The sequence below is a fragment of the Staurois parvus genome, unplaced genomic scaffold (assembly GCF_062004578.1).
Source record: "Staurois parvus isolate SC_StPar_1 unplaced genomic scaffold, SC_StPar_1.0 ptg000634l, whole genome shotgun sequence".
Classification (NCBI taxonomy): Eukaryota; Metazoa; Chordata; class Amphibia; order Anura; family Ranidae; genus Staurois; species Staurois parvus.
The window spans coordinates 6,485,998-6,510,370 of record NW_028318430.1 but is presented as its reverse complement, the minus strand read 5'-3'; the positions used below and the strand labels follow the sequence as shown (position 1 = coordinate 6,510,370).

The window sequence follows — 24,373 nt, the reverse complement described above, 5'->3', positions numbered from 1 at the left end:
AGGACAAGGTCATCCAGCGCGCAGGGTGAATATCCCAAACAGCACAGGGTGCCAAATATGCCAAACAGAACAGGGTGAATATTCCCACGCAAAGGTCAGGACTGAATAATTGACAAAGTGCAAGTCAGGAGCAAAAATAATGTACAGAGTATAGGAATCAGGAGTGGACAACATACACTGCAGGGGTAAGGAATATGTTATATACAATGTGCAAGAGTGTGCAAACTACAAAGTGTACAGATGAGAAATATATACATACACCCTACTGCAACAGGTATTTCACACCTACACACAAACACTTGTGTGTGTATATATTGTGTGTGTATGTGTATATATATATATATATATATATATATATAAAACCACCAATGACTTTCTCTTTTATAATAAAGTTTTAAATACCAACTCAAGAAAAATAAAAAAATCCACCCTTGCAGTGGGGCCTCCTGTACTGCATGGATTAGGGGATCATGGTTTAGATCATTTATTAGATCATGGATACGCTAGGAATATGCTGGGACTTTTCAGGTTCTACATAGATGTATTCCACATACACACGCCTCCTAGATTGTAAGCTCGAAAGAGCAGGGCCCTCGATCCCCTCATGTTTTGCATTGTATTGGTATTGTTCTGTCACATGTTCTGTCCCCCTTTGTAATGTACAGCGCTGAGCGAACCATTGGTGCTTTATAAATACTGTATAATAATAATAATCTTATTAAAAGGAATGATTTTTGTGTGTGTATGTGGAATACATCCAGGGGCAGACTGATCATTTGGAAACTCGGGCACTGTCCGAGGGCCCAGGGTCTGTAGGGGGCCCCATGAGATGCCCTGGTACCTTTTTTCATAGGCTTTTTTGAGTTTGGCCAAGGACACAGGGGCCCCATGATCCCCTATTGCCCGGGGGCCCCATGAGTTGTCAGTCCGCCCCTGAATACATCTATGTGGAACCTGAAAAGTCCCAGCATATTCCTAATATAATAAATAATGTTATTTTCTCTTTCAGTAAACCTGCACTGCAAGATGTGGTACAGGTTTACAGCAAGAATTACACCGTCTGGAAGGCAGAAGATGTCGGGACTTACAGGAGGAGAAAATGTAGTCTGCAACCTGTCATCTTCATTCTTCCCAGGGTGAGCTCTGATGTCTGCTGGGCAGGAAGCAGTGACTGGGGCTGCAGTGTAGTGTTGCTTGCTCTGTCCACCTGTATTGGAGCTCTTAGGCTACGTTCACACCAGCGTTGTGTGCAGGCGGCAGAGAGGCGTTTGGGAAACGTTTTTACCTCTTCCCAATTGCCTCAGACAATTCTGCACATTGCAGCACATGGTGCTGTTCTAACGTGAGCGTTTGCGTTGCGTCACGGCAAAACGGACGCCTCTGGTCGAGTCAGGAGGCGTTGAAGCTTCCTAGCTTCCTATTCTAGTCTATGGTGCCACGCGGCGGCGGCGTTTGTGGCGAGGTTGCAATGCGGTTGCGGGGCGTTTGCGGAGCTGTAACGCCACTTAAACTTCATTATAGGCGTTTGTGGGGCATTTTTAACACTCAGCAAACTCCTAGCAACCGCCGCTATACCGTGCATGCGGCGTTTGCAGAGCGTTTGCCGAGTGTTAAAAAATGCTCCGCAAACGCCGGACCAACGCTTGCCAAACGCTATAGGGGCGTTTGGCAAGCGTTGGTAAAACAGTCAAGTGTGAACGAGCCCTTGATGTTACAGCCCCGATCTAGCCGGCAAGCCTGAGAGGAACCTGTGCCCCAGAGAGGGTGTGTTTCTCCTTTCCAGAAAGGGATGTGCTGCTGCCATAGAGAGGAAGCTGGCAATAGCTATGGGCGCATCCTCAGCTCTGCTTTTGTGCAGGCTTTGGCATCACAGAAGCATAGAGTGATGTAACCGTGCCAGAGTATTTCATACAACAGATTCTTAAGCATGCTGGCAACTTGGCGCCCCCTCCCACACGGCACCTGGGGCAGGTGCCCCTGCCGTCCCCCTTTGTCCCAGCCTTGACTGTGCCAGTGTGTGTGTGTATATACACAAGTATGAGCACTCAATATTACCAACAGATACTTCTTCATACAGTTAACACAAACGGATTTACCATATTTACTGGCCAAGTGATGGTTAAAATCCATGGGAATGCCATGAACTTCTTAAACCGCAAGCCTGTTTCCTGTGAAAACAAGACAAAGATCCAAAGGCAATGGGTGTCATGATTCCGAGCTTGAAAGAATATCGGTTCTTAAAGAACAACAATAAATGTGACTAAAAGTTAATTTACCATTTAAACTCATTGCATGACATCTAATAACAGTATAAAATACTCATATTATTTGTTTAACTGCAACAATGTATGGTTGTACCTGCAAACAGACACAGACAATTCCATTTGTGTTTTTCTGTCTTTTTTTACACACCTCACTATAAACAGACTAGTTATCCTTGTTTGGTACATAGTTTGTTTCAATAGTCTGAAATTGCTTTATGGAAATTGGAATAAATGTGATAATGTGTAACTACCATGTGATTTCAAAGGAAAATATTGAACTTTACAAGGTATAAAGTATTTCTTTTATTAATCAAGGCTACTGTTTAATGACCATGAAATATGTGACACCATATAAGCATACAGTGAAGGAAATAAGTATTTGATCCCCTGCTGATTTTGAATGTTTGCCCACTCACAAAGAAATGATCAGTCTAAAAATCGAATGGTAGGTGTATTGTAACACTGAGAGACAGAATAGCAACAAAAAATTAAAAAGTTAGAAAAAAATTAAAAAGTTAGAAATGCATGTCTAACAAATTATGCACTGATTTGCATGTTCATGAGGGAAATAAGTATTTGATCCCCTTCACAAAACATGACTTACTACTTGTTGGCAAATCCCTTGTTGGCAATCACAGAGGTCAGACGTTTCCTGTAGTTGGCCACCAGGTTTGCACACATCTCAGGAGGGATTTTGGCCCACTCTTGGAAGATCCTCTCCAAGTCATTAAGGTTTGGGGCTGACATTTAGCAAACTCGAACTTTCAGCTCCCTCTACAGATTTTCAATTGGATTAAGGTCTGGAGAATGGCTAGGCCACTCCAGGACCTTATTGTGTTTCTTCTTGAGCCACTCCTTTGTTGCCTTGGCCCTGTGTTTTGGGTCATTGTCATGCTGGAACACCCATCCATGACCCATTTTCAATGCCCTGGCTGAGGGAAGAAGGTTCTCGCATTGCCCTGTCCATCGTCCCTTTGATGCGGTGCAGTTGTCCTGTCCCCTTAGCATAAAAACACCCCCAAAGCAGAATGTTTCCACCACCATGTTTGACAATTGGAATGGTGTTCTTGGGGCCATAGGCAGCATTCCTCCTCCTCCAAACACGGTGAGTTGAGTTGATGCCAAAGAGCTCAATTTTGGTCTCATCTGACCACAATACTTTCAACCAGTCCTCCTCTGAATCATTCAGATGTTCAGTGGCAAACTTCAGACGGGTCTGGACATGTGCTTTCTTGAGCACCCCTGTGGGCATTGCAGGATTTCAATCCTTGTCGGCGTAGTGTTACCAATTATTTTCTTGGTGCCTGTGGTTCCAGCTGCCTGGAGATCATTGACAAGATCCTCACGTGTAGTTCTGGGATGATTCCTCACTGTTCTCATGATCATTGACACTCCATGAGGTGAGATCTTGCATGATGCACCAGACCTAGGGAGACTGACAGCTGTTTTGTGTTTCTTCCATTTGCGAATGATTGCACCATCTGTTGTCACCTTCTCACCAAGCTGCTTGGCGAGAGTTTGGTAGCCCAGTCCAGCCTTGTGTAGGTCTACAATCTTGTCCCTGGCATCCTTGGACAGCTCTGTGGTCTTTGCCATGGTGGAGAGTTTGGAATCTCATTGTTTGATTGCTCCTGTGGACAGGTGTCTTTTATACAGGCAACAAAATGAGGTTAGCAGCACTCCCTTTAGGAGACTGCTTCTAATCTCAGCTTGTTACCTGTATGAAAGACACCTGGTAGCCAGAAATCCTGCTGAATGATAGGGGATCAAATATTTATTTCCCTCATGAACATGCAAATCAGTGCATAATTTGTTAGATATGCATTTCTTTTGAATTTTGTGTTGCTATTCTGTGTCTCAGTGTTACAATACACCTACCATTCAATTTTTAGACTGATCATTTCTTTGTGAGTGGGCAAACATTCAAAATCAGCAGGGGATCAAATACTTATTTCCTTCACTGTATAACCTTTGCCAAATAACACTGGCCACTAGAAGCACACACTTTTCCTAAATGATGTAAAGAACTTTATATGGCTGGCCTGTTTTGCTAACATGGACAGCAGAGAAAATGAACACACCTGAAGCTTCAGGCATTTCACTAAGAGCAGAAGATAAAAGGGACAAAATTAGAATAAACTTGCCAGGAATAGAACAGCCTAGTCCATTGTTACACAGTCCGAGAACCACAAAAGTAGAATGAAAAATAGAAAGATCAATGATTGTTTTGCTTTATTGATTTTATAGTCTAAAATACTTTTAAAAACAAAGCTCTGTACACCCCAAATTGGTATTTGAGTTTATGGGAGATACTGTAGAATTACGAATCTGAAGGTGAGAACTGTAAACTAGAATTCCCATGCCTAACCAGCTTCTAAGGCAATTACTCTCTGTGCTTGATTTATTTAATTTGTGTTCAATCATTCAAAAATGATAGAAAAAGAGAACATACAGAGGACCCCTGCTGCATGGGGATAACTTAAAATCTACAGTGACAGAAACAAAGAAGATAAGGATAACCCTCACGATTCCTAAAGATGTATAGAAATCTAAGAATAAATCGTAAGTAATCGAGCGCTGGGTAAATGATAAATTAGCCGCTAGCATATACAGGTAAACCTCAAGAACCCATGAAAGAATACCGTATATACTCGAGTATAAGCCGACCCGAATATAAGCCGAGGTACCTAATTTTACCACAAAAAACTGGGAAAAACTATTGACTCGAGTATAAGCCGAGGGGGGAGGAATAGTGCCCCATCGTTGGTGTCAGTGGGGGGAGGAATAGTGCCCCATCGTTGGTGTCAGTGGGGGGAGGAATAGTGCCCCATCGTTGGTGTCAGTGGGGGGAGGAATAGTGCCCCATCGTTGGTGTCAGTGGGGGGAGGAATAGTGTCCCATCATTGGTGTCAGTGTGGGAGGAATAGTGCCCCATCGTTGGTGTCAGTGGGGGGAAGAATAGTGCCCCATCATTGGTGTCAGGGGGGGAGGAATAGTGCCCCATCGTTGGTGTCAGTGGGGGGAGGAATAGTGCCCCATCGTTGGTGTCAGTGGGGGGAGGAATAGTGCCCCATCGTTTGTGTTAGTGGGGGGGAGGAATAGTGCCCCATCGTTGGTGTTAGTGGGGGGGAGGAATACTGCCCCATCGTTGGTGTCAGTGGGGGGAGGAATACTGCCCCATCGTTGGTGTCAGTGGGGGGAGGAATAGTGCCCCATCGTTGGTGTCAGTGGGGGGAGGAATAGTGCCCCATCGTTGGTGACCCCTGCTCCAGCCTGGGCTCGCTCGCTCCCTCCCTCTCCCATGGTACACACTTACCGGTCAGATGTCTTCCTTCTCCGGCCGCTCTCCTCCTCTTCACTCGCTCGATCTTCGCGGTGCCGCTCGGCTCCTCCTCTCCAAGCTCCACCTCCTCACCGGTGACTGGGCGCCTGTGTGCCTCTCCTGAGCTACAGTTCCGGCGGCCAATCACCGGTGAGGATTGATCCCGGGGGTGTGTCCAGATGACAGGGACAGCATGTCATCTGCAGACGTTGACTCGAGTATAAGCCGAGGGGGCCGTTTTTCAGCACAAAAAATGTGCTGAAAAACTCGGCTTATACTCGAGTATATACGGTAGGTAGAAAAAGTTAGTGCAATGTTTGTCCATTTCCACTATCACAGGAGCCACAGATTTTCTTCATCACAAAGCATCTATTGACTGTTTTTTGCACTTGTCACTTTAATTATCCCATATATGGGGATTCAAGACCTATTCATTACTGTGATTTAAGGTTTATTTATGTAAGGATGTGTTTTTAGTTCCACTAGCGCTGCATATTTATATTCGATGTATAGAAATCTGGCCAAGTTACAAGGCTTCCCAAACTCCACCCAAAAGTGAAATCCCATTTAATGATTGCGGCAAACAACTGGATTCTCCTTTTTCATATTTCTATATGAGTAACGATGAATGAAATAATCACTGTGCAATGGTTTTGCTCACAGCAGCCCCGATCCTCCTCTACTTTGGTTCCCTGTCAGTAGAAACACCCAAGCAGGCTTGCTCCCAAGCCACTGTTCTGCATGTCCATTCATGCACAGGGCTCTGCCCCACCCCCTCTCTCTCCTCATTGTCTCAGCCAATGAGGAAGGAGAGTCCCTGGAGAGCGGAGACTTTCGTGAACATCTCTGGATCATGATGGGCTCAGATAAGTATTAGGGGGGCGGGGGAGGGCTACTACACACAGAAGGTTTTTTACCTTCATGCATAGAATGCATGAAGGTAAAAAACCTTGAGACTTTAAAACCACTTTAAATACAGTATATCATAAAGTACTGTATGTTAACACATTGGTTTAATTTATATTAAAAAGTCTATCATACAAGCATTTAAAGTACAATACTACCTCATCAAACTCTTCAGTGAGTTTCTGCATAATTTCTCTGTTATTTGGATTTTGGAACAGTTCTGCTGTGACCACTCCTAGGGAGACATAAAAAGGATTAAATATTAATAATGATTAAATGTATTCTTTACCTAATCTATTAAAAGGTGTTGTACAAAGACAAAAACTGGATAAGCTAAAGTACCTTGGCATCCTGAACACTGGATATAGAAGTTAATAAGGTCAAGTAAAGCTGCATCCCTATCCTCTTGATAGGCTTCAATCCAGTCATCTACAACAGACTGCAGGGAAACAAAGCATTCGCATTACCATGTCTAGCTTTAAAAAGATATGCAGAGTGTAATAAGTGTGTTTCTGCTACAGCACCACAGAATGATAGTAAATGAGTTCCTGACCTTACTAAACAGGTCATTAAACCTAATCTTGGCTAATATTAAATTGCTCTGAATGTCAATTAAAAAAATACATATAAAAATATTTCAAAGAAAGCTTGCATATTTTCCTAAACAAAATAAATATTTTTCAAAATTACTATTGCATTAGGAAGCATTACAGGTGAAAGGACAAACTTTGAAGGGGTTCAGGCAATTGGTCATCTCTGCTCTCTCCAAAATGGAAAAAGAATTTCCACAAAATAATCAGTTATGTTCCAAGTATAAATTGGAAATTGTTATCTTGTCTATTGTCTCTGCTGACCAAACCAGGGTGCTTCCATTGCTAACTTCCTTCTCAAAGTTCTCCTTCTATTTTAGAAAAATCCTTTTTACTGAGATCCCCCACCCAACATTATCAAGTTAATGATTGAAGATACTATTTAAGGTGGTTTTGTGTATTAAAAATGTATCATTACAATTTTAGACAATACATTCCAAGGAAAACATGCGTTGTCCCATGTTAAAATTGTCATAATAAATTCTTGGACTTTATCTAAGCATTATCAATTATCCAGGATACTTTGGATTATTCTGAGATGGTTTTGGGGCCCTTACCATCTATAGAGTGCTAAAGGTCTCAGAGACAGAAATATTCTTGTCATGCACTGGTTGTGTGACACAACAAAGAACAAAGAGGTGTAATACAGATCATAGTCAGCGGAAAGAACACAACATAAATCACATAGACACTACAAGGTATGAAATTGATTGATTCACTGAACCACTATAAGCGGACTAAATTACTACAAGACCATTAAAACCTTGATAACAAAAATTAAATTATGTTTTCATTTCCTTTTTTCCCCCTTCCTCTTCCCTGTTAATTGCAAATAAGGAAATAAAGTCATGATCCAGGTGTTGTGATGCCACCCAATTTTTTCCAATTGACAAAAGAGTACTCAACTGGGGAAGGTTCCCCATTGTAACAGAGTAGCCAGTAGCTAATAGAATAAAGGGGAAGAAGAGGTCTGCAAGGAGAACACGGCCTGCCGCTCTGGGGAGGAGGGGGGGGGGAACAAGCCATCAATGTACAGTCGTCGTGGGAAATTAAAAGAGGAGAGGGAAAAAAAGGGGAAAGGGTGCAAGTTGTGCACAGTGAGAATCCTAAGGGAAGGGGAGTAACATAGGGAGAGGAAGATCATAACTCAGTTCCAACTACAGGCAGGTGGAAATGAGGTTCACGATACCGTCTTACTGGGTCCCCCGCTGACTATATTTTTAATATCAAGCAGATGTACAGATTTATGAATTTATGATGACATTCATCCAATCATATTGAACCTGCTAACTGCATTCTTCTACTGTCCTTTTTTACCTTCCTTATTTCTTACTACTCTGAATCCTCTCTGAACTCTGAATCTGTGCTTGGAGATTTTACAGAAGTATTCTGGAAGTCATGCTGATTCTATGGCATCCATACTTTGAGCCACTGTCCTGGAAAAAGTATTTAAGTAAAGTTAAAATCTCCATTCTTGTTCCAGGTAAGCTGGGTTGACTGCGCTGTAGCTCTGCTACCTTACATTATCCAATTATGTGCAAGCAACAATGCTGTTTTTTATTTTTCTTGCAAGTGATTTGGTATTCTTTGCAAAGTGCAATATCACCACACACTAAATTCTGGGGAAAATTCCCTTGCAAAGTGAATCTCCTATTTGCCTTTAGTAAATCAACCTCAGTGACTCAGAAAGAACTGAAGCTAATAAAGCAGAATGACAGCAAAGCAATTAGCATTTGCATAGGGATATGTGAGCATTGACAGCCTGTATAATTTCTAGAGCGACATGGTTCCTTTTAAGAGTGGGACCTGCAATCTCTCACTGTCTTTTACTGGGATAAAATTAAATTTTTACCCAGATCAAGTGATTGCCCATGTCTACTGATTTTTCACAATGAACCCAGCTGGGGGGATGTGGGGGGGGGCTTCAATCAGGGATATCTTTCCTAAGCCAATATTGTTCACCCCACCCATCTACCTCCCCCCAATAAACATTGCACCATCTATTCCACTGCCCTCTGCATTCCATAAACCAGGCACATTCATCCAAGCTGAAAGTTCCTATTCGTGGACCCACCAGCAGATCCAATTGCCTTCTGATATATATATATATATATATATATATATATATATATATATATATATATATATATATATATATATATATATATATATATACATACATACATACATACATACATACATACATACATATATATATATATGGACACCCTTACAAAGACAGTGCATATTAGTTCACCTTTCAGTTAGCTGAGGCAAAGTTACTAACAGCTCGTTTTGTGACTTCTCACATTGAAGCGTATTTATAAAGCGGTGAATGTAATTTTCACCAGCATTCAGTGGTGGGAAATCAATTACTGTCAATATAAACTTATTTACCAGGAAGATTTACCTGTGGTGAATATTTGTTGAATGTCAGATTCACTACATTATAAACATGCCCTGTAATGTGTACAAATAGTACCACATAATTTAAAATGTGCTTCTGACACAGAGTATGATTTATGCCTATTATTAACATTATAAAAATGCTGAGGTAAAAAAAATATATATATTAAAACATACAAATCCCCTAGTAAACAAATAACAGACTTCAAACGGATAGGTGCCTCTTTTCCCATGGACCATCTCTAAAAAGCCATCCACTATCTGCCATTGGATAAGGAATGATATCATTGGAACATTTAAGAATGAAATGTAGCTCAAAAACATAATGAAACATATTATTGGTAATAACAATAGAACCTACCTGTATTGCTCTTTTGCCAATGCTGACAACTTCAAACAATGTCACGGCTTCAGGTATACCTCCATCAGATATGTGACTATCCCTGCTTCGCCTGGAAGAATTTCTTCTTGAAAGGTTTTCAGACTGTTTCCGACTTTTCTTGCTCTTTTGTAAAGATATGTTATTTTTAAGTTATGATCTTTGTTTAGCAAAAAAACACAATAAAGCCTTAGTGGGGTGACAATAAGGTATTTTAAAAAGCAAAGTTAAAACAATCACTAAACTACTAATGGTGTCCAGAAAAGGTTGCAATATTGCTAAAATCAGAAATTTGTACCTTAAACTAAATGATATCCAATGCAATATGGCAAGAATCAAGTGAGGACCTTGCGGGGTCCCTAAAATTGTAACTCCTGAAGCATGTACTCAATAACATCATCTCTTCCCGTGTTAAAAATTCTATTCAAACTTTCAATGCATGTTTCTCTGAATTCTGTGATTGGTGGCTTAGTACTTATTAGCTTTAACAAGATGTTTTCTGTATGTGAGAGACAGTAAGAAGCCTGTAATGTGTGTGTTGATGAATTTCACTCCTGAATCACAAAAGCAGGGATTCTCAGATCACCAGATTACTAACATAAGAGACTGATATGGATTGGTACATCAAAGGAGAACTATGGTCAAAGCTCTTTTGGCCATACTTCTGTGGGTCACAGGACTGCACTTAGTTCCGAACTCCTGTGGCCCAGATTCACCCAACAGCTGGCTAAAGCCCGCTGTCAGTTGACATCACAGAGCCAGTTCAGACTCTGCAAGGATCTAGATAATAATGTAGGAATCCACCCAGATTCCTGACCGGTAGCTTTCTCAGCCTATCAGCATAGTGCTGAGAGCGTGAGCTAGTCACTTCCGCCCCCTCCAAAGTCTGGATCTCCACTGAGCACTGGAGGCGCAGAGCAGAGAGTAGTGACAGACAGTCACTACACCGTGCTCAGAGCAGACCCAAGAACTGAGCAATCAGCCATCTTTGTTCACTCGGTTCTAGGTGTAGAGGCAGCGAGGGACAGCTGCAGCATCGGATCAATGCTGCAGTCATCTAGGTAATCGTGCATTTTTTTTTTTGTAAACCTGCACTTCTCTTTTAAGACCTATATGAAAAACTAAAAGACCAAGGAGTTAATTTACTAAAACTGTAAAGTGCAAAATATGGTGCAGCTGTGCATGGTAGCCAATCAGCTTCTAACTTCAGCTTGTTCAATTAAGCTTTGACAATAAAACTAGAAGCTGATTGGTTTCTATGCTGCACCAGATTTTTCACTCTCAAGCTCTAGTAAATCAACCCCTAAGTATGTAGGTTGTGCCCACAAAACATTCACAAATGCATATTGTTTACATAATTTTTCTAGATGAAAATGACTGAGAAGCTATTACTTTTTTATAAAAATTTGTAATGGAAATAATGGCAGAACAGGGCAGAATAAGTACTACAGACGGCTGTTTCTCAATTGTTAAAGTGCATCTGACTATGCTTATGGACATGCGGTGCCCTCAAGTAAAGGTAGCAAGGTCACTCTTGGGTGGTATCAAAGCGACAGATGAGCTGTAATAACCTACCGGAGTGGATGACAGTTCCAGCAGTCCGTTCTCTTTAGTTGTGCTAGGAAGGGAATTTGTATGTGTATTCTCTCTGTAATTATATATAAAAGGTTCACAATTCACTTAAAATATTATACATGCAGAGATTGACTTTTTAAAATCTATAAGTAGTCTTCCAAAAATATCTATGCCTTTGTATTAAGCACCAAAAGGATTCTTCAGCAAATTATTCCCTGGTGAAGTTTGACATTAAACTGGTCTGAAATGGAACACTGAAATTAGAAAACTGGCAATCTGTTTCTGGTGACCTAGAGGATTTATGATTTTACAAATGACTTGCTATACTTTGTCTAGATAACCGTTTTCTTTACAACTGTGATATTTCTATTTATGCACTGTAGATGCAGTTGATAAATCTTCCATTACTGAAGAATTTAGGCACCAGCTTTCAAAAGGCTGATAAACAAAGATAAACTGTTACAGGAACAAAATTGTTAAACAATTCCCAGATATAAAAACCTGATGATTTAATTCCAAGGTCATTCTCATTTCTTTATACTAAAACACAAAGATTATACATGTCTGTTGACTATTGGATGAATTGGCAGTGACCCTTCGCACAGAAACAGTGCATTCCAGGATTAGTATTGACAGCATATGTATCTACAGTCTGAAAGACTGACACTTCCAACAGCAAGGTATATACCTACATTAGAAGGACTAATTTACTAAAGTGCAAAGTAAGATGAGATACCCTCAGTCTGATAGCCAACAGCTTTCAACCTACTTTCTCTCTGAGCCCAGGTTGTCCTGGACCCACACTTAGACTGTTACTGGACAGTGAAAGGAGAAGCAGCACAATGTAGAGATTAGCTCTCTATCATTCTGCTTTACCCACCTATCTGCACATGAACTCATTGGCACCTCTCATACTCCAGCCCCGCTGTACAGGGACTGCAAGACGCTGACACCAGGTGAAGTCCAGGTACTTGCTTTGCTTCTATTTATAAAATGTATTTAATGATATATTATGGGTTCAGATCTTGAATTACTGTGTGGCCTTTTTATCTGCATAGAGCTCAGATTTACATTTTTCTAACATATACAAAGCTTCTGTGATAACATTTTAGCCTGCCTCCTCCAACCCCTGAACCTTCCCATTGGCCATTGAGGATACCTTCACATTTGAAACTTTTACCAATGAGACCCCCAACTGCACAATTCTGGACAAATGCTATTATTTTTGCAGATGTCCCAGGCATACAGTATGTGCTTGCCACTAGGAGTTCCCTGCATTGCTATTCAGGATGGATGTCATTTAAATGGTGAACACCTTGCAGCTGTATAATTTCAGTAACATGCCCTGGTACTTGTATACTTGTTTGTTCATAGTTCTCCTTTTCTAAATTTCAAGGTGACATTTTGTTGCACTAACTGTGCAGACGTCGCATCTGGTGTGCAGTGTGGAGCAGCAGGAAGATGAGCGGGAACTGAACTAGAGTGCAGACGGCACACGTGGTGTGCAACATTGAGACACTATAGCAGAAGGGACCGAAGAGAGAGGACTGAGTGGCAGAGGATCAGCAGAACTGGAGGACAAGAGTAGGAGAAACTAACCATATCGTGTGGTGTGCCGTGTGGGAGCAATATTGCTGGAGGTGGGTGGGGACCAGAGAGAGAGGAGGATCAAACCAGAGGATTAGCAGAGCTGGGGGTAATTACTGAATGGGAGATCAGCAGAGCAGGGGGTTACTACTCAGTGGGGATTAGTGGAGCTGGGGGTTACTACTAAGCAGGGGATCAGTAGAGCTTGGGGTTACTACTGAACGGGGGATCAGCAAAGCTGGGGTTATTACTCAGCAGGGCATCAGTAGAGCTGGAAATACTACTGAGCAGGGGATCTGCTGAATGAGGATACTAATAAGCTGGGGATCTGCTGAATGAGGGTACCAATGAGCTGGGGATCTGCTGAGTGGGGGTACTACTGAGCTGGGTTCTACTGAGCCCCTTTAAAACAAATAAACAACACACAGAGGACATTTACCAAGCTTCATTAAAGCTTCATAAAAGCCCACTGAAGCATCACAAAAGCATCAAAAACACATCCAAAAAGCATTCTGAAGCAATAGGAGCTTTAAGTCAAAGCAAGTGTAAATGAACCCTAAAACAACATGTCAAGTTTATTTCAAGGCTTTCTGTAATTATTGTTAATAAAAATGACCTCTATAGTTCAACCTGCAGCCAACAATTTTTTTTAAAACTGACAAAAAATGCTCAAGCATGAGTTCCTTGTATGGGGGAATTCTGTCCATTGTTTGTGAACAGAACTCCCCTAGAATGTCACTCCCTGTTCAGATGAATGGCTCACAAAATAACAGAACTACCTGTGTAGCTAAAGATTACCCACAGGACTTAGCAACAGAATGGAATACATATGGGAGTATATATAAACAAATATTAGCAGGTAGAATGTTTGCTAAATTAATCTTGAATGTAACTTTAATTTCAGACATCTTTATTTGCATGCTTACTCTAGGTTATGGACAAGGGGTAAGTACAGAGGAAATAGTGTATACATGGCAGCCAGCAAGCTAGCATTTGAAGAATAAGTATCAATAGCAGCCTCTGTGTCTCTCTCAGGAAAAGTATCCTTTAATTAATGATTCCACTCTGCTGCCCTAACTACAAAAGCAATCTGCCCCTATAGTTGCTGCTCCTACACACCACAACCATTTTTCTCAGTAGAACTGTAGACTGATATTCACCCCCTCTGGATCTATACTCCTATAGTCAAGCTGCTAGCAGAGTAGGCTGACAGTTTGCCCTACTCTTCTAGTCATTGGTTTAGTTGTACTGATGCAGAGTGGGCTAAATGTCCTTCAGCTTTGCCATGCCCTTTATAGCTTTCATGTCAGATCCTGTTAACAGCATACAAAGGCTAGCCAGTTGATTGGGGTGGGAAAATGGCAGCATAGAGCAGATAATCTAAGGGGGCAGGATGTATTAATCACACCCTGGTGCCAAAGAAACTTTTAAAGTACCTATTTATCAAGGACAGACCCCCTAGCCAGAATGCTAATAACACATGGAGCTTTCACAAAACGTCTGTGATGAAAGATCCATGGAGATCCATCATTTAAAAGCAAAGTTCACCTTTTTCACTAAAATACATTATGCTGTCTAGGGACCCATGCTGTGCAGTTTTCATATAGTGTTCTTAGTTTTAATGCCTTATCAGTAGGTGAAGAGCAAGACCCCCAAAGTCTGCCAAAGAAAATTCCCAGCAGAGTGATCAGCCATATCCTGTTCAAGTTCAGGGATGCGCCAAGCGGTAGATGCTCACTCTCAGCATCACATTAGTGAGCCTTCAAAGTAAGGATATGATTTGAAAACTGTACTGCATTTTTAACACACTGGGGCCTCTAGACTGCATAGTGTATTTTAGTGAAAGAGGTGAACTTAGCCTTTAATGGGCAATTGCACAAACTCTAGAATATCAAGTGACATACACGGACATAAATGGACTTTGCATGTTATCCTTCATGCAACTTCCGTAGATGTCTATATAGCAGTATTGTTAATGACAGTTACTATTACATTTGGATGTAAATACCCTCAAATTAAAGCTGACAGTCTGTAGTTAAAGCACATCTTGTTCCTTTCATTTCAAATCCATTGTGGTGGTGTATAGAGCCAAAATGTTAGAATTGTGTCGATGTCCCAATATTTATGGACCTGACTGTATGTGCTTGCCACTAGGAGTTCCCTGCATTGCTATTCAGGATGGATGTCATTAAAATGGTGAACACCTTGCAGCTGTATAATTTCAGTAACATGCCCTGGTACTTGTATACTTGTTTGTTCATAGTTCTTTTATAAATTTCAAGGTGACATTCTGTTGCACTAACTGTGCAGACATCGCATCTGGTGTGCAGTGTGGAGCAGCAGGAAGATGAGCGGGAACTGAACTAGAGTGCAGACGGCACACGTGGTGTGCAACATTGAGACACTATAGCAGAAGGGACCGAAGAGAGAGGAAAATACTAAAATACATCATGCTGTCTAGGGACCCATGCTGTGCAGTTTTCATATAGTGTCCTTAGTTTTAATGCCTTATCAGTAGGTGAAGAGCAAGACCCCCAAAGTCTGCCAAAGAAAATTCCCAGCAGAGTGATCAGCCATATCCTGTTCAAGTTCAGGGATGCGCCAAGCGGTAGATGCTCACTCTCAGCATCACATTAGTGAGCCTTCAAAGTAAGGATACGATTTGAAAACTGTACTGCATTTTTAACACACTGGGGCCTCTGGACTGCATAGTGTATTTTACTGAAACTTCATGCAACTTCCGTAGATGTCTATATAGCACTATTGTTAATGACAGTTACTATTACAAAATAAGTGCTAACATTTTCACATCTTACTTTTGACAAAGGTCTGAGGCTGGATTAGTCACAGTTATCATCTTCTGTATGGTGCCATCAGTGTATAAAATAAATCTTCTTTACTCTTCACATGCAGTCTCCTGAAGACATGAATATTACAAATAAATTATGTCAATACACACATTATTACCTAATTACCGTAAGTACACTGAGAGGTAAACATTAATATACACTATAAAGTATACATATAGATCAAAGGCTGCACAATACCAGTTTAATTTCATTTAAAAGAAAAACAATATAAATGGAGAGAATCCCCAAGTAGACCAACCACTATGAATAGTATTATGTACAATATATATATATATGCTGTGCAGTGCTTGCTTATGTTTATGATGCTAAGGTTGACCAGAGAGTCAAAGGGGCTTAAACTAACCCCTGGTAAGGGTGTCATGTGAGGTACCTGCACCCCCTGCATACTCTCCTAGCATGAGTCCATTAAATTATAGGTCCAGCAACAATTTGTGTATTTATTTATACTTATAGAAGAACTCTCGCTTAATTTTTTTGCAGGGGACAAAGCACATGTAGTACTTTTCCCATAGTCAGACAGGGTCCCCCATCCTTTTGTGTGCCCCAGGCCCCATCCTCGTGCCTAGTGACCCCATAGCAAGCAGCTTTCTATAGGGGCACCCAAGCAGGCTCAGTCCCAAACCGCTGCTCTGCGTGTCCATTCACACACGGATAGTGGCTCACTAGCAAGGGTCAATGGCTATCACTGCTGTCAGCCATCAGCCAAAGAGGATTGGGGTGAGGCTCAGGTAAGTTTTAGGGAGGCTGCTGCACACAAGATTTTTTACCTTCATTCGTAAAATGCATGAAGGTAAGAAACCTTAAGCCTTTACAACCACTTTAATGTATATCTCTAGCCAAAACTTTTTGATTTGTTTTGAATCAAGTAGAAAGGGGTAAGAATCCTTATCTTTTTTTAGTCTATTGTCTGTCTGTGCCATTAGAGTTTTCCATTAATTTCCAGTCCAAAAGACACCAATGAGTGAGAGGAAATCTTCCCAAATTTGGAGTAATCCCCTCTTAGACACCAGAACAGGTCTTCCTATTGCAAGATTTCCCCTCACTTCATGTTATGGTAACAACTGTAAAAGCTTGAACTTCCAAACACTTTCCAACAATATTCACCAGGACAAATAGAGAGGGTGCATCTTTTCATAGAAGAGCACAGACAGCAGTGAAAAACCGGAAGAAGCAAAATCAGCATATCCAAAATCCAGCAAATAAAACTTTACTTTTTTTTCTGCTTCCAAATAAAATCAATACAGCAGCAAATATAAAATGTGCCACATCGATTTTAGTGTTGAATAGCATGTACTACACCCATGGTTCTTCCCACTGGCCCCTAAGCCCTAAGTCGTCACATTTACTGTTATGACAGGCATCTGACATACTGGAAAGTGTGTGCTGAAGATTCTGCTGGAGGTCAAACAACCTTTCCCCCTCTTTCACTAAAAATCACGTTCCAGGAGGCAGACCAAGAATTTTAGGCAGAGTTCCAGGAAGTAAAAAGTCTCTATGGGACGCTTCCAGAATGTACCCACCATACAAATGTTGGTGACAGAGTCTCTATGGGATGCTTCCAGGATGTAACCACCATAAAAAGATGGTGACAGGGTCTCTATGGGACACTTGCAGAACATGCACACCATAAAAAGTAGGTGATAGGGTTTGTATGGGACGCTTCAAGAGCATACACCCCACAAAGAGCCAGTGATAGGATCTCTATAAGAAGCTTCCAGAACATGCACACCATAAAAGTAGTTGATAGGGTCTGTAAGGGACGCTTCAAGAGCATACACCCCACAAAGAGCCATTGATAGGGTCTCTATAAGAAGCTTCCAGAACATGCACACCATAAAAAGTTGGCGACAGGATCTCTATGGGACACTTCCAGAACATGCACACCGTAAAAAGTAGGCGATAGGGTCTCTATGGGAGGCATCAAGAGCATGCACACCTTAGAAAGTCAGTGATGGGTTCTCTATGGGATGCTTCAAGAACATGCACCCCATAAAAAGTGGGTGATAGGGTCTCTATTGGACACTTCCAGAACATGCACCCCATAAAAAGTAGGGGAGAGGGTTCTCTTTGAGATGGTTCAAGAACATGCACACCATAAAAAATAGGCAATAGGGTCCCTATGGGAAGCTTCCAGAACATGCACCCTATAAAAAGCTGATGACAGGGTCTCTTCAGGACTCTTCCAGAACACGCACAACATAAGAAGTTGGTTGCGGGGTCTCTTTAGGCCCCCCCAGAATTAACCCACCATAAACAGGATCTCTATAGGACACTTCCGGAATGTAGCCACCATAAACAGGATCTCTATAGGACACTTCCGGAATGTGGCCACCATAAACAGGGTCCCTATAGAACGCTTCCGGAATGTGGCCACCATAAACAGGGTCCCTATAGGACACTTCCGGAATGTGGCCACCATAAACAGGGTCCCTATAGGACACTTCCGGAATGTGGCCACCATAAACAGGGTCTCCATAGGACACTTCCGGAATGTGGCCACCATAAACAGGGTCCCGATAGGACACTTCCGGAATGTGGCCACCATAAACAGGGTACCTATAGGACACTTCCGGAATGAGGCCACCATAAACAGGGTCCCTATAGGACACTTCCGGAATGTGGCCACTATAAACAGGGTCCCTATAGGACACTTCCGGAATGTGGCCACCATAAACAGGGTCTCCATAGGACACTTCCGGAATGTGGCCACTATAAATAGGGTCCCGATAGGACACTTCCGGAATGTGGCCACCATAAACAGGGTCTCCATAGGACACTTCCGGAATGTAGCCACTATAAACAGGGTCCCGATAGGACACTTCCGGAATGTGGCCACCATAAACAGGGTCCCTATAGGACACTTCCGGAATGTGGCCACCATAAACAGGGTCCCTATAGGACACTTCCGGAATGTGGCCACCATAAACAGGGTCCCTATAGGACACTTCTGGAATGAGGCCACCATAAACAGGGTCCCTATAGGACACTTCTGGAATGTGGCCACCATAAACAGGGTCTCCATAGGACACTTCCGGAATGTGGCCACCATAAACAGGGTCCCGATAGGACACTTCCAGAATGAGGCCACCATAAACAGGGTCCCTATAGGACACTTCCGGAATGTGGCCACCATAAACAGGGTCCCTATAGGACACTTCTGGAATGAGGCCACCATAAACAGGGTCCCGATAGGACACTTCCACAATGTGGCCACCATAAACAGGGTCCCTATAGGACACTTCTGGAATGAGGCCACCATAAACAGGGTCCCTATAGGACACTTCTGGAATGTGGCCACCATAAACAGGGTCTCCATAGGACACTTCCGGAATGTGGCCACCATAAACAGGGTCCCGATAGGACACTTCCAGAATGAGGCCACCATAAACAGGGTCCCTATAGGACACTTCCGGAATGTGGCCACCATAAACAGGGTCCCTATAGGACACTTCTGGAATGAGGCCACCATAAACAGGGTCCCTATAGAACACTTCCACAATGTGGCCACCATAAACAGGGCCTCCATAGGACACTTCCAGAATGTGGCCACCATAAACAGGGTCCCTATAGGACACTTCCACAATGTGGCCACCATAAACAGGGCCTCCATAGGACACTTCCAGAATGTGGCCACCATAAACAGGGTCCCTATAGGACACTTCCAGAATGTGGCCACCATAAACAGGGTCCCTATAGGACACTTCCACAATGTGGCCACCATAAACAGGGCCTCCATAGGACACTTCCACAATGTGGCCACCATAAACAGGGTTCCTATAGAACACTTCCAGAATGTGGCCACCATAAAAGCTAGGTGACAGGGTCTCTTTAGGACTCCTCTCTAACAAGCAGGGACACAATAGAAGTAACCATTGCTGTGTGGATTCCAGCCATGGCTGAGACTGTCCCGTATACACGGATAATCCCATGTCCGGGCAGGATTCGTCCCACCTCTGCAGCCACATGTGAATAATGACAGGCTGTACATGACTGCAGTTGTCACAAGTCACCCATTAATGAAGAGGCACTACAGCATGCATTGGAGAACATGGCGACCAGTGGTGTCACCTCAGCTACCTGCAAGGGTTAAGTCATGACATCACCCCGTCAGAAAGCGGCGTTCTGGCTGCGTGGGCCTGCGTAGACCCCCCCCCCCCCCCCCCAGTATTAGTAGATGGAGGCTCGCGCTCGGTATGTACTATATAGTGCGCTGAGTGCGCTCATTACCTGCGCTGTGGATGTGACAGGCCGGCTGTGGACACACCTCCCCGCACTGCTCTCCTCTGACCTGTATTGTCCTGGCTCTGCACTGCCCGCCCATCATTCTTCCTGCTTCCTCCTTCCTCCTGGACCAGCAGTGTACAGGCAGCCAATCACGGCACAGCTCTCTGAACTGTATAGGAGCGCTGTGCTGTATGCGGACGCAGATCCTTCCCTTATCCTGCTGCCATGGTACTGATCAGACGGATCTCCGAGGGAAGACAGTGTACATTCTATGGGAACTGCTGGGAGATTAGTGATATCCCTGCTGTGTGCTCAGCCCTGCTATCGTGACAGCTAGACTTGTAACAGTCTGATCGAGACATTCTTCATAGAATCTAACAATTATCAAAAAAGACACATGATCAAACGATACAGGCAAAAGCCATCAATTTCTTCAAAATGATTCTGATTGGTCTGGACAGATATTCTGATCATAGGAAAGTAGATAGAAACATAGAAAAGTGACATCAGAGAAAGACCAAGTGTCTGCCTTTTTTTAGGTATTTTTTTTGTTTGTTTTTGGGGGGTTTTTTTTTGGGGGGGGGGTTGTTAACTTTTTTTGCTTGAGTATAGATTTGATAGGTATAGATAGGTTTGTACCAAGCATGTTTGATGCTATTTACTGTTGACTGGCTCACTAACTCTGCTGGAAGTTTCTAGCAAGCATCAACTACTCTTTCAGTAAAATAATACTTTCTGAGGTTAATTTTGAACTTTCCTCCAGTTTGTTTAAGGTCATGTCCCCCGTGTTGTTGATTTGGGTTTCTTGTTGATAATACTGCCCTCCTGAATCTTACTCACCCCCTTGATGTAGTTATGGTCATGTCCCCCGTGTTGTTGATTTGGGTTTCTTGTTGATAATACTGCCCTCCTGAATCTTACTCACCCCCTTGATGTAGTTATGGTCATGTCCCCCGTGTTGTTGATTTGGGTTTCTTGTTGATAATACTGCCCTCCTGAATCTTACTCACCCCCTTGATGTATTTAAGGTCATGTCCCCGTGTTGTTGATTTGGGTTTCATGCTGAAAATACTGATCTCCTGAACCGTATTCACCCCAACCACTTGCCCTCCAGAAGATTCCCCCTTCCCCCCTTCCTGACCAGGCCATTTTTTGCAATACGGCGCTGCATTACTTTAACTGACAATTGCGCGGTCATGCAGTGCTCCACCCAAATGAAATTTATGTCCTTTTTTCCCACAAATAGTGCTTTCTTTCTGTGGTTTTTGATCACCTCCTGTGTTTTTTTATTTTTTTGTGCTATAAACAAAAAAAGACTGACAATTTTGAAAAAAAAAAACAATATTTTTGACTTTTTGCTATAAAACATGTCCAATAAAAACATTTAAAAAAATCTAATTTTGTCATAAATTTAAGCCAAAATGTATTCTGCTACATGTCTTTGCTAAAAAAAAAAAAAAATCCCAATACATGTAAAGTAATTGGTTTACGTGAAAGTTATAGCGTCTACAAATGGTGGTATATATACTGAGATTTTTTTTTTTCTACTAGTAATGGCGGTGATCAGCGACTTATAACAGGACAGCAGCGGGTATTCTGACACTGGGGGAAACTGACTAACTGCCACTGACCTCCCCAGTGACAGCAATACATGCCAATAAAAAGCACTGACACTGTACTAATGACACTGGGTAGGAAGGGATTAACTTTTGGGCAATCAAAGGGTTAACTGCGTGTGCTGTGTGTGTTTTACTATGTGTGCTGTGTGTGTTTTACTAGGGTGGCAACCTGTTTTGTATCTCTCTGCACAGCAGAGAGATACAAAGCAGCATGTCCATGCTGACAGAGGAGAGACCTGTGTTGCTTACACATAAGTCTCTCCCTGTCAGCTTTACCCAGCAATCACTGAGTGCCGGCCAGGACCCAGTGATTGACATCCCTAGCCGCCAATAGTGGCGCAGGTAGGGCAGCACGCAAGCTCACGCCCCCTACCCGGAAATGCAAATCACGTATATATACGTGGTTTTGTGGAGCCCTGCCGCCCTGTAGCAGTATTCCTGCTATAGGTTGGATGGGAAGCAGTTAACATGGTAAGTCACCTCATTCTGACTACTGCACTCTGTATGCTGTGCTATAGATTTCAAACTTTGGAATGGTGCACTCCCTGCATACAGTATTAGAGGTCAGGAAAACCTAACACACTTTGCTGGAATCCAAGATGAAATCAGTTCATCAGGGGAGCCTGGGAGCAGATAGAATTGGATCATGGCCAGGAGAGGGGGTGATTAGTGCAATGAGTGGCAGGCAAGCAGTTAAGGTCATTTCCTTCTGTTCTTGGTTTTGGTTTTGTGTTGAAAATCCTGCCCTCCTGATCCTTATTCACCCCCTTGATGTATTTAGAGGTTTCAATCATGTCTCCCCTTTCACTTCTTTCCTCCAGACTGTACATGTTAAGTTCCTGAAGTCGCTCCTGATATGTTTTATCCCCCAGACCTTTCACCATTTTTGTTACCCATCTCTGGACTCGTCCTATCTTATCAAAATCTTTTTGTAAGTGAGGTCTCCAGAACTGCACGCAGTATTCTAAATGAGGTCTAACTAAAGATCTATATAGGGGAAACAGGACCTCCTTCCTCCTGCTGGTGACCCTTCTAGTGATGCATCCTATTCACTTTCCCCCCTGCCTGGTCACACTGTTTGCTCATTTTGCAGTCATCTGAAATAAGTACCTCCAAGTCCTTTTCCTCTGAAGTGTTGGCCAACAATGTACCCCTAATGTTGTACTCTCTCAAGGAATTCTTTTTCCCAAGGTGCATTATTTCACATTTAGAAACAATGAACTGCAATTTCCACTTTTTTGACCAATCTTCCAGCATAGCCAAATCATGTTCCATGTTACAGACACCTCCAGGGATATCAACCCCATTGCACACCTTTGTGTCATCAGCAAAAAGGCATCCCTTACCCAATAAACTTTTAGTTATATCACTTACATATAGATTAAATAGAACGGGACCTAGTACAGAGCTTTGTGGTACACCGCTAGTGACTGGTCTCTGTTCTAAGTGAACACAGTAGATAGATCTACATTATCAAGGGCTCATTCAAAAATACTGCATTTAGATGTATACAGCATATAACTGTACGTATCTAAACCCAGCACTATAGGAATCAACAGGACCATACACACAATTGTGTCTACAAATGAAAATATGTGGCATGTTTAGTAACGTAAAAAAAAAAAAAAGGATGCAGCTGCATACAGGTCCACACATATCTGTAGATTTGATGAGTGTGTGCATGTAAATGCATGTATACATATGCATGCATAAAGTCTTTCAAAGAATTCTCATTGGCTGAGACAGATGCGGGAGCCATTGGCTCCCTCTGCTCTTAATTTCAGGCAGTGAGCCAATGAGAACAGAGGGGGGCAGGGCCGAGCCACAGCTCCGTGTGTGAATGGACATACGAAGCAGCAGATGCCCCCCATACCAAGATGCTCACTGTGGGGGCACTCGACAGGAGGGAGGGTCCAGGAGAGTCTGTGGGGGACCCGAGAAGAGGAGGCTATGGGCTGCTTTTTGCAAAACCACTGCACACAGCAGGTAAGTATAGACATGTTTGTTATTTATTTATTTAAAAAAATAAGCCTTTAGAATTATTTACTATGCTTCAGTTATGAATGAACACAGTCAGTGATTGGTACCAATCACTCAGGAAGGATGGGATCAGTAAATATAACTTATTTACCACCCCACCTTCCCTGGCTTTCTATCCTGAAACATCCCTCTGTGTGCCCACCCCCACAGCAACTGGCGAGAGAAAGAGGAGGGAAACCAACAGCGATTCAAAGGACAGGAGCACACAGGGAGGCTTGGGCAGCAGAGGGAAGAGGATATTGGACAGAAGAGAGGGTGATTGGTACAACATATATAGGAACTAACCAGGGCGGACTGACCATTTGGAAACTCGGACACTGCCCAAGGGCCTGGGGTCAGTAGGGGGCCCCATGAGATGCCCCTGGTACCTTTTTCATAGGCTTTTTTTAGTTTGGGCAAGGACACAGGGGCCCCATGATCCCCTATTGCCCGGGGGCCCCATGAGTTGTCAGTCCGCCCCTGGAGCTAGCCCAAAGCGTTCAGTAGGGAGAGGAGGAGAAGCCAGATTTTAGCTGCAGGGGGAGTCACAAGGGAAAAATTCCTGTAATTGCCCCCCCCCCCCACATTGCATTAATCACCCCCTCTTCTGGC

The 24,373-nt window shown here is 42.8% G+C and overlaps 1 protein-coding gene across 5 annotated transcripts in view; it reads right to left on the bottom strand.

The window, feature by feature from the left end:
- LOC149449247 (cohesin subunit SA-2-like) overlaps positions 1-20,289 on the bottom strand; it is a 168,892-nt gene extending 148,603 nt beyond the window's left edge. The window contains exons 1-7 of one of the 5 annotated variants that reach the window (XM_089693530.1): positions 20,127-20,289; positions 15,846-15,946; positions 11,443-11,515; positions 9,850-9,993; positions 6,835-6,931; positions 6,651-6,727; positions 2,097-2,168 (exon numbers count right to left, since the gene is read on the bottom strand). In XM_089693530.1, the coding sequence (XP_089549656.1) occupies positions 2,097-2,168; positions 6,651-6,727; positions 6,835-6,931; positions 9,850-9,993; positions 11,443-11,515; positions 15,846-15,886 (504 nt within the window). In that variant the 5' untranslated portion in view covers positions 15,887-15,946; positions 20,127-20,289. The remainder of the gene's footprint in view (positions 1-2,096; positions 2,169-6,650; positions 6,728-6,834; positions 6,932-9,849; positions 9,994-11,442; positions 11,516-15,845; positions 15,947-20,126) is intronic. The other 4 variants (XM_089693528.1, XM_089693529.1, XM_089693527.1 and 1 more) reach the window with 4 other exon arrangements.
- Positions 20,290-24,373: the final 4,084 nt, after the last annotated feature.